At 32.9% G+C, this 11,067-nt stretch overlaps 2 protein-coding genes across 2 annotated transcripts; one reads left to right on the top strand and one right to left on the bottom strand.

The window, feature by feature from the left end:
• Positions 1–1,609: 1,609 nt before the first annotated feature.
• LOC110783301 (protein GAST1) lies at positions 1,610–4,102 on the top strand. The gene is made up of 4 exons (XM_021987619.2): positions 1,610–1,768; positions 1,916–1,972; positions 2,463–2,496; positions 3,287–4,102. Exons 1-4 carry the CDS (start codon positions 1,697–1,699, stop codon positions 3,466–3,468), a joined length of 345 nt encoding a protein of 114 aa, XP_021843311.1. The 5' UTR covers positions 1,610–1,696; the 3' UTR covers positions 3,469–4,102.
• Positions 4,103–5,959: 1,857 nt separating this feature from the next.
• On the bottom strand, positions 5,960–8,195 carry LOC110783300 (scarecrow-like protein 3). Its single transcript, XM_021987618.2, has one exon. It carries the CDS (start codon positions 7,513–7,515, stop codon positions 6,127–6,129), a length of 1,389 nt encoding a protein of 462 aa, XP_021843310.2. The 5' UTR covers positions 7,516–8,195; the 3' UTR covers positions 5,960–6,126.
• Positions 8,196–11,067: the final 2,872 nt, after the last annotated feature.

The following is an 11,067-nucleotide window of genomic DNA, read 5'->3' as shown; positions in this document are numbered from 1 at the left end:
GTTTATTTATTGTTTGTTAGTTTTCGGCGAGATCGGTCTCACCATACATGCAACTAAATCATTATTAAACAATATAACAGGTTACCCCTGAATAAATAATTAAGAATCATCTCAAAATATAATGATTTTTCTAAAATGTTTATGAGAAGTGATTCACACATCCAAATCACCTCCAAACACACATAATTACATACTTACATGTCAATTAAGCTCAAGTTTGTATTTAATATATTAATTAGCTAGTTGGCCGCAAAGCTAGTAATTATTTTACTATGAATGTTGCATAATTTTTTAGAGAAAAAATATTGACTTAACACCAATTAAGAAATAACAAATAGATATTAATTTTCGCCAATATTCGTTTTTATCTCCATTGTTTTTAAATAATTGAGCTATCAATAAAAATCTTTTTGTTGAACCAACGAGTGAATTGCGAATTAAACTAGATAAACAACGATGATAACAGGGTACATGTTCATAGTTAAATTGGGATCCTATAATAGCACACTAGGACACAAACACTAGTCCCTACTCTTTTGTAACCACTAACTCTATAACGGTGGATGTTGAAACTTCTTATTTATTGTCACTATGTCACTATTTTTCAAGATTTATTTCATGATTTCTTCACCATGTAGTTAACTACTACGTGGTCAAAACAAAATATATATTTGTCTTAACGTAAAATATTATTGAAGTTGCTATTAGACTATTAGAGTACAAATTCTTGTGAAATAATGTGTTACAATTAATTCTGTTAGACCATATGTCATGTCATTTATCACCTACCTGGTTATTAACATTTTACTGAGCATGGTTTGACAGATAATTAAATGTGAGACGAGTTTGATTAAGAACATGCAAGAGGGGCGACTCTTATTAAATAGCGTAACACTTTATATATTCTTTTTTCTTTTTTTCTTTTTTTGAAAGGAATATATTCTTTGATCTCAATGGTTCAAATCTGACTAAGGGCTTGTTCGATTTCATGGTCTGTTTTCAGTTTATGGTTTTATTATTTTGATCAAAGTAATATAATTTTAGTTGAACAACAAACTGAAAAATTCTGAGAGTGATGGATAGCTCAGTTGGTTAGAACTTCCATCCCGGTTCCAGGTGATCCTAGGTTCGATTCTCATCCCCGCCCTTGTGGCTCATTTGCACCAAAAAAAAAAAAAAAAAACTGAAAAATTCTCATACTTATAGTCAATTGATTTGAAAAATGACAACAAAAGACTGAAAAAATATTTTTTGTGGTTTTCATATTTTTGTTTTTATGTTTTTTCCCCCTAGCTAGTTGGTGCTCAGGGTAATAACTGTTAAAAGACTAGACATTCGATTTTATCTCCATCTTTTTTTTAAATAACTAAGTTGAACCGTATCAAACTAGATAAACAACGACGATAACACGGTGCTCATGGTTAATTTTCTTTTTTCTTTTTTGAAGCAATGTTCATGGTTAAAGTTAAACAAACCAACAAGAAATATCTTACAACTAAAAGACCATAATTGTAGGCTAAATTAAATGACAATTTGGTCATATGTCACTTTCACAAATTTATAAAGTTTGCAAACAAATTGCCTCTTGAGTCATGAACTAGTCCCTATAAATACCATCTTAATTCACTAACACTTACATCCAAAAACACACACATTCTTCTCTATTTCCCCTGCAAAATTTGTTTCCTTAAGAAAAATGGCAATGTCAAGGAACCTTACTCTTCTGTTTTATGTCACTTTGTTGCTTATTGTTTTGACAACAAATCAGGTATAGTATGCACTACTCTCACTACAAGATCAACGATCGCCAGTACGTATCTGACTGGCGGTCGTTGATCTCGTTGTTTATTTTATTACATTCTTCTTATATATGCGTATATTAAACTTGGGTGTGTGTTTTTTTAATCTTTTACAGGCTGAGAGTCTTTCTTCTCAATTATCTCAACCACAAAGCCAAAGTGGTCACTCAATGGTAAGTGCTTGCAACACTAACAAGTAACAAACCATCATATTAGCAAGTTGAAGGAAATTGTGGTGTTTTTCTCTTAAATTAGAAAAGTTTTACAATTATTAGGATTAATGTTTCGGGGTTATACGCTTATACCCAATATCTGAGATCGAATTATATCTACTCGTACAATATTATTTTCTCAACTCTTTCTACACACAAAAAGAAAGATAGACATTCTTAATTTTAAAAAGTGGTGAATTTTTAATTTAAATGGACGTTTCTTTTGACAATAGAAATTTCATTTTTTTAAACTAAATTTATATATCTTTGAACTTTTATGACACCAAGTGAGGAATAATCTTTACATTTCCAAACAAAATAAAATAAAGTTACATAGAAGTATGCATTCATTGGTTGGAAATTGGAATCCATTGCCAAAATATGAATATTACCCAATTCTAAAAATGGCAAAACTAACTCACTTTACCCTTTTGTTTTTATCTATATGCAGTATGGTGCGACACAAGGAAGCCTCAATCCACAAGGTAGTTTTTCCATTAAATCTTTGTGACACTAACTTTTAGCATTAACCATTACATTCACTAATTTTATGTTAAATGATCATTACATTCAATAATTTTGTGTAAAATGAGAAATGACTAATTTCTTTTTCTAAAGGGACATTATCTAGATGAATTAGATCATGATTCCGGCCAACTCTATATAAATAACATGGATCCGTCACTGCATTACATTTAAGCATCTAATTAACTCATAAATCAACTTGTGATTCCGTCTCACTCTAAATAAATACAATGGATTCGACACTGCATATACATTTAAAGCATTTAACTAATTCATATTAGCATCCATTGTCCAATATTACTAAATGTGGTTATTGATTACAAACATTAATGAGATTGTTGTAGTGTAATTGATGTTGATGAATGAGAGCATGCTTATTGCTAAATGGACATTATCTAGATTAGCTAGGGTATGATTCCAAGCCCACTATATGTAAACATCATGGATCCGTCACTGATATACACTTTAACTAATATTGTTATATCAAAAAATTGAACTTGCTTCAGTGATTAACATATGTAACTTTAAAGGTGGAATAAATGTAATTGGATATCAGGGGTTCAAAGCCCATCAATATCATTCAGTTCCTCGAAAAATAAAAATAAAAAACCTATATTGTTACATCGTGATTTGTCTTTATCATATCCGTATCCGAATCCATTGTCCAATACTACTATATGAGGTTAATTATTGATTACAAACATTAACGGGGATCATTGTTGTGTATTTGATGTTGATGAACGAGAACAGCCTGTGGACCAAGGTGCACAATGAGATGCTCAGCCACTGCATACAAGAAACCTTGCTTGTTCTTCTGCAATAAATGTTGTGCTAAGTGCTTGTGTGTCCCACCTGGTACCTTTGGCAACAAGCAACTCTGCCCTTGCTACAACAACTGGAAGACCAAGAGAGGAGGCCCTAAATGCCCTTAATTACTAGGACTTATTATTTTTCTAAGTACCTAAGTTCTACTTCTTTACCCCAACTACCCTTATATTTATTGGTCCTACTCAAGCCTGTGCGAGATTTCAATCTGATAGAACGTCTTCTCTTTACCTGCTTGAAAAGAACTCCGATAATAGCACTAGTAGTAATTCCTTCGACTCTAATTACATGTTACTACTCCATTTATATGCCCGCTTTTGAGGAAGTATTTTCGGATATCAGATATGTGTGGGCAAATACATATCATAGTAAAAGACAAAATAAGAAAAATGATAAAAAAAGAAATTAAATGGTACTTTTTTTAACTGAATGGTACTTTTTTTTACAGAATGGTACTTTTTTAACATAAATGGTACTTCCTTTTTTGTCTTTTAGCTATTTGTCTTTTAGCTGATATGTGTGTTGCCACACATATCTGATATCCGAAAAAACAACCTCCCCGCTTTTAAGGTCATTTTTAGAATCGACTACCCAAGAAAAGAACGAGCCATATAACCAAGTAATGGTTCATTCTCTCTTATTGATGCCTCTACTACATGATGTAATTCGATTATATAATATTTCGAAATTTATTGTGTAATATATTGTACGGAAATTATCCAAGTTGGATTCACATTTCGAGTTTTTTGTCCTTTTTTATTTTTCCTTCTATTAACATAATCGTCCATATAATTATCTCTAATAGTTAGAGCTTAAACACAAAGGTAAATTGTATATTGACATGAAGAAATTTCATCAAAGAAAGAATTCTCTGTCAAATATTGGAGACAAAATTTTGAGAATTGTATAGTGTGAGCTTGGGCCAATTGGATTAGAAGTTCTATATTTAAGGCCCAAACATGCTTTGAATATTAAACATGGAATAACACAAATGGACCTCCAACAATTTGGGCCTCTTCTCAATTGGGCTAGGCTGACAGTACAATACAAGAAGGTAACAGATACTTGGACAATTGGGCTTGGGCTTTGAAATTCACAATTTGGGAATCTGTTGCAAGAATTCCACAAACATGCCCGGGATTTTTATTTATGATCTATAAACTTTTTGGTGCAGAGTGAGCCACAAAGGGCAAACGTTGTAGAGATTTGACTCAAGTCATAGACTCTTGAGTCATATCGTATGATTATATCACCCCATGACTTTAACCAACTAAGATATTGGGCTTTGAAATTGACAATTTGGGAATCCGTTGCAAGAAGTCCACAAACATGCGCGTGATTTTTATTTTTTAATCCGTAATTCTTTTGGTACAACAAGAGCCGCAAAGAGAAACCCGTGTAGAGATTCGAACTCATGTCATAAACTCATGAGTATTCGACTATGAGCTGTATCATCCCCCCATTACTTTAACCAACGAAGACAGTTGACATCCACACATGCTAGAAGTTGAGAACTTCAGCAGACCTAGGTTATGCAACTTTATGTTGTACTGCTTCACACCTTAACTGCAAGATGCATGTCTTATTGTTTAAGCACAGAAGATTCAGAACATAAAGCTGTACAAGAAGTATAACTAATTATAGACGAGATTCTAGCCTTGTTCCCTTCACCTGATCTGATTTATCTATTATCTGGTCTAGTCTGATCTGGTCTTATTGTTTTATGTGAGGTTTTTTGCTTTGTTCTGATATGGTCTTATCTGGTCTAATTCTTCTGGTAATCTGGTCTAATCTAATAAGCAATAAGGAATTAAGGATAAGGTGAAGAGAACAGAGCTTCTATCTCAGGTCATGGACTCATGGCGACCGTCTAGTTGTCTACCAGTAGTCGTACCATCCCCATGATTTTAACCAATTAACCACATATGCCCAAAGCTCAGAACTTCAGCAGACCTGAGTTATGTAACTTATGTTCTACTGATGCACACCTAAACTGTTGAAACTGCAGGAAATCCATGTTTGCATTGTCTTAACCATCAGAACAGAAACCTGTACAGGGAAGAGAGTATAGCTAATTATCCAGATAAACGCGATATTATCATTTAATTCGCGATCAAACCACCATTAACACGTCATTTCAACCGTTTTCAGGTCTAATAAACTACATATGCGCGGTTTACTGTTAGTTTCCTGATGCTAAGTTTGCAGATGCAGAATGCTGTTAGTTTCCTAATTTTAAGTTTGCAGATTCAGAATGCTTGTTAGTTTCAGTTAAATTTGCAGATTCAGAATGCTGTTCTGTTTGCAGATTCAGAATGCTGTTAGTTTCAGTTTAAGTTTGCAGATTCAGAATGCTGTTTGTTTCAGTTAAGTTTGCAGATTCAGAATGTTGTTAGTTTCAGTTAAGTTTGCAGATTCAGAATGCTGTTAGTTTCCTGATGTTAAGTTTACAGATTCAGAAAATCATAATGTTGATCTTTTTCGCTACGAAAATTGGTGTTAGATCAGTAAAACATATGGAAAAACCATAGAAATTGTTAACAGGAGTAACTTACTCAAACTGATACAGATCAATACAAGTATAAACACTCAGAAAAATGAAGATAAAACGAAGATACCATTAAAAAGAGGTTGCTTCCTCATATGATATACTGGTATACATTCTGCTACTAAAACAAAAGAAAAAAACTATTTCATACAAACATTGAAAAAAACAAACTAAACCCAGAAAAAAAACACATTTATATCAAATCTGTATCAACTTTTCATCTCCTACATCTCCATGCTGATACCGAAAATAGGGGACGATCTTGCCAACAGATAACAACACAACCATTCTCTTCCTTAATCCTATAACCATCACAACTACACCCTTGCAACAAACGCCGTGCCTGCAACATACCCATATAGCTAAACGGAACGCACCCAAACCCACCCATATCGAGCCTTTGGATCCATTTCTCGAGCTTCTCGTGTCTTTCCCTTCTTTCTCCTCCTTCACACGCGATAATATTCTTGATCTCTTCACCTAGAAGCATCTTCTCTACTTTCCTTCTCTCGATTGATACCCTAGGTAAAGAACTCTCTAAGCAATCAAACAATGCAGCATAGTAGTACAATGCCTCGGACAATCTCTCCATTAGACCCGACCCATTATGGTTCGAGTCTTGCTCGGTTATCACCATGATTTTCGGGGATAAACCCCACAAAGAAGCAAGAAATCCATCCATCTTTGCTGAAGCATTGATCGAGGTTGGTGATGATGATGATGAATCATTACTCGGGCTACTACGCCGCCTATTAGCATTAGCATTATTTCCCCCATTTACATGATTAACAAACAACCCTAAAGATGAAGCTTTCTTCATGGTTGTTTCATCATCAGAGGAGGCTAAAAGGGTATGAAGTTGAAGAACCGAGCTAATAGCTAACGCTTCCCCGGTTTTAACACGAAGCTTTTCGACATCAAGATTCTCTAACTTACTACAAACTACAGGATTAAACTGAAATGGCAAATCCAACTTTTCAGCTTCATCAGTTAACCTATGAGCTAATTGATCTAACACCTCTTTCTGTTGATGAACACCAGTAATCCTCAAATGAGGCGGTCCTTCAGGCCGTACACTTAAAGCCTGAATAAGGGCAATCCATTGTGCAGGTTCAGATGCATTCAGATCAATTATATGAACCATCTTTTCACCATCCATAGCTTCTAAAATTGACTGATTTGTTACCACATAAGCTAATTTAAGGAATGGAAAAAGCTCAAAATAGAGTTTTCTAGCAAGAATTTCCTCTGAAATAACAGGCATTTTGGTGAAATTAAGGGATCTATATATACCAGGCCATGATTTTAGGACTCTTTCAGAAAGGGATTCAGCAAAATAAGAAGCAATTCTCTGCATTGTATCACCATCAGGTGAGGCTAAATGAGAGATTTGTTCAAGGGCTAAGTTAGCATTATCTAAGCTACCATTTGAGACATGGTTTGCACAAGCTAGTAATAAATGGATTAAATAGAGACCCCTTTCTTCAGGTTTCAGTTCTCTAAGCCATGGATTTGAAGAACCTATGTTTGGTGACATTCTAGAGAAAAACTCAAGGGGTGATGATGAAGTTACTGATGATCCATCATCTTGAAGCATTGGTCCCATTCAACAACAATTTCACCCCCAAAAAAACAAAAAAAGCACAAAACTTATCCTAATTCAATCCAACAAACCCCAACAAATTAGGGATTTATTACAATAACCTAATTCAATCAAACAACCCCAGAAAGTTAGGATTAGCTCAAACTATCAAAACCAATAAAAACCCAAATCAATAAAACCAGCAATTAACTAACTTAAATGTATAAAAAGGGATTTAACAGGTGAAATTGAGCAGGGTTTTGGTCAGAATTTGGAGTATGAACTAAATAAAAGCAAGAAAGAACAACAGAAACTTCTGAAACAAGATAGATCAGATAAACCAAGAAAAGAAAACAGAGGAAACTACCACCATGAAAAGGGTTGAACAAGATGTGAAATTTGATTGAAACAAACAAAAATCTTTCTGGGATTTGCAATTCAATCAAAACCCATCAAAACCCCTCAAAAAGATTCTCAATTTTTTGATTGAATTGCTCGAATTTCTCTCTATAATCCTCTCCAAACAAAATTGGGGGTTTTTTTTTTTGGATTTTTTAGTTGAGAAAGGATTGAGGAAAGAGAGAGGGGAATTGAAGAACTCCACAACAAGAAGAAGAAGAAATGGGGGGTTGCGTTAGTAGACAATGCGTGGTAGTAGTTTTTGTCGTCAACTCATTTGTTTTTGTTTCTTTGTTTCTACTCTTTTTTTTTTCTATAAAAAATGAAAAACAGAGGAATATGGAATTTATGAGAAGGAGAGCCCCCTTTCTTGTTTTTTTGTTTATCTTTTTTTTTTAAAAAAAATAAATAGTTTGGAGTATTTGTTAATTTTTTCATTTGTTTGAATATGTCATTTTTTCTTGTAAAGGAAAAATTAAGTATATAGGAAGTATATCCCTAAATAGTACTCCTTATTAAATATTACAATTGACGTGTGATTTCACCATGCATTTTGAATCATTTTTTTCGATTTTTTGTGGACTACAAAATCAATTTAAGAAATGTATTAGTCCAACTGATTTTGATTTAAGGTTAACTTATATGAATTTATCTGAACTTATTTTTTCTGATAGTATATGAATTATCTGAACGTATTTAATGTGTGAAATTGTCTGACAAAAAGAAGCTCATTTTTGTTGAATTTATCTAATTAAGTTGTACTGAAATAAGTTGAAACAAACAGGCCCTAAATATTTGTTTAACTTCTCCAGGGGTAGTATAGTTTTTGGTAAGGTAAAATTTTCCATATAAAAAGAAGCGGCTTTGTGAATTTACACAGTATATTTCTAATGATAAATTTAAAATTCATACAGGTGAGTCAACAAATTATTAGACTAGTAGGTAACCAAGCTATTTCATCATAATCGGTCTTGTATTCGAGTTATGGAATACTCGTACAACATAATTTGTTGTATGTAGTAAGAGCTTTATTCGTGACTTGAAGGTTACAGGATCGAGTTCTATCAAGTGCGAAATGTTTAGAAGTGGCTCGACTCTCAAGCGTAGACGTGACTAGATTGAATGACTAACACGTGATAGGTGTTGATTCAGTAGAGTCTTTCGTTACGCTAAATTAAAAGATTGGTAACCTTAAAAGAAATTTTTAACAAATAGTACTTCGTATTTTATTATTATTATTATTATTATGTGATTGATGATAAATTCAAAGTGACTATATACTCATAGTTCGTATATTGTTTTGTCTAATGGGAAAAGATTTTATGTCTTTTTCTTCCATAATAATTAATAAAGAAAAACTCAACTTTTATTTCAATGGATGGTTTCGTCTTGACCTGAAGTGAATTTAGGAATCATTGAAAAAAGCCAAAGGAAAAGCCTCCCCCAATTTATTCCCATTCAACACTTGGCTCCAAACATGCCTTAACAAAGACAAACAAAACACACTCACTTTCTCTCTCCTCTCTCTAAATTTGGTGCAGTTTTTGTCTCCTAGTGGGGTTTAGTGTTTGGAGGAATTTACATGGAACCTCACAAATTAAAAATAAAATTAAAAATAAAATTAAAATTAAAAGTTAAAAATTAAATACAAATTGATATAAAAGCTCTGACACTTACCGATTATTTAACTGTCATACCACATGTTATATCACTCATTTTCAACACACCTTACATATTACAGAGTATTTCGTATTAGGCACTTAATATTGCCGATGAAAGACTAATTGATAATAATACAGAGTAAAAAATAAAAAAATTAAGCTAATGATTTATTGATCTAGTGTTAATTGGCCGATTGAGTGCATGCATACAATAAGTTTCTTTTAGAAGGTACTCCGTAAGAAGAAAGATCCTACTGAATCATCAACTATTTCAGATTAACTAATTCAGTTACCCAGGCCAGGTCTACACTTGAATCATTCTCAAACATGTAATTGAGGTTTGCTCTTGTGACCTCCAAGTCATGCATCCGATATGTTATAAAGTTCAAAACTTTGTCTCGTATATGATACAGAGTACTGTATTATCCTCGTTGCTCATTCGTACTAAAAAAAATTAAATTTAAAATTTAAAAATTAAAAGTGGTTCCAAAAGTCATTTTGTTTGAAAGGCAAACACACAAAAGACACATACAAATGGGTATTTATCCCATTCTCCCAATTAAAGACAAACGGGACAAGGTGGTTAAGGATACTTCCAAAAGTAGATACCACATTTATCTTTAATTTTTGTACTCTCCTTTTTCAATTTTATTTGTCGTCATTTATACTCCAACTACTTGTATTTTTGGATGCTATTTCATCTTTTAGTAGGGTACAAATATGGACTAGTACTTTGTACTACTTTTCTTCAAGAAAATTACTACTAATTCTAATTTCCTTTTAAGGTAATTAATGGTATCTTTTTTCTTTCATAGATTAATTGTTTGTCATTATGTCTTTTTCGAGTCTATGGGATATTAAGGTTTTGCTATGTTTTACTCATTTTGACTTATTTCAAACAAATAAGTTTAAATAAATCCGAATAAAATAAGTTTGAATAAAACGAAGCCTAAAAAAGAGAGCATTTGATTTGATTGTTCGTTGATTCACTTGACTTGTGGAGTACGGAATATGATTTAAGGTGTGTTATCTGCACCTTAAAAAAACAAGTTATGAGGCTAATAAGTTCAGATAAGGTACGATACAATTAGGTCATATTAGGTTAACAAGCTTCAATCAGGTTATATAACTTGGCTCTCTTAAATCTACTCTTTTGCAATCAAGTCCAAAAAGTTTCAATCATGTTTAATCAGACCTTATCAGGTCAATTAGTTCAAATATATTAAAGTTTGACTGGTGGAGTCCGAAATATGATCTATGTTGTGTTATCTTCACCTTTAAATGAACAAGCTCCGTGTTTAATAAGTCCAGATAAGTTGTAATTGGGTCCCTATCAGGTTAATAAGCTTAAAGTTAACTCTTTTGCAATAAGGTCTGATCAGGTCCAAAGAAATTCAAACTAGATTTGATCAGGTCAAGCAGTTCAAACACATTAAGGTTTGATCGACTTGTGGAGTACGGAATGTGATTTAGGGTGGTTATCTTGGCCTTTAAAAAAAGAACAAGTTTCAGGTCT

The sequence above is a fragment of the Spinacia oleracea genome, chromosome 4 (genome assembly GCF_020520425.1).
Source record: "Spinacia oleracea cultivar Varoflay chromosome 4, BTI_SOV_V1, whole genome shotgun sequence".
Classification (NCBI taxonomy): domain Eukaryota; kingdom Viridiplantae; phylum Streptophyta; class Magnoliopsida; order Caryophyllales; family Amaranthaceae; genus Spinacia; species Spinacia oleracea.
The sequence above is the reverse complement of the archived record's forward strand: the minus strand, read 5'-3'. Positions and strand labels throughout refer to the sequence as shown.

Bases quoted from the DNA above. Each gene is read 5' to 3' on its own strand.
- LOC110783301 (XM_021987619.2), top strand. From the start codon at position 1,697: ATGGCAATGTCAAGGAACCTTACTCTTCTGTTTTATGTCACTTTGTTG. The intron at 1,769-1,915 runs GTATAGTATGCA...AATCTTTTACAG, and splicing joins TTGTTTTGACAACAAATCAG to GCTGAGAGTCTTTCTTCTCA. The intron at 2,497-3,286 runs GTAGTTTTTCCA...GAACGAGAACAG, and splicing joins AGGAAGCCTCAATCCACAAG to CCTGTGGACCAAGGTGCACA.
- LOC110783300 (XM_021987618.2), bottom strand. From the start codon at position 7,515: ATGGGACCAATGCTTCAAGATGATGGATCATCAGTAACTTCATCATCA.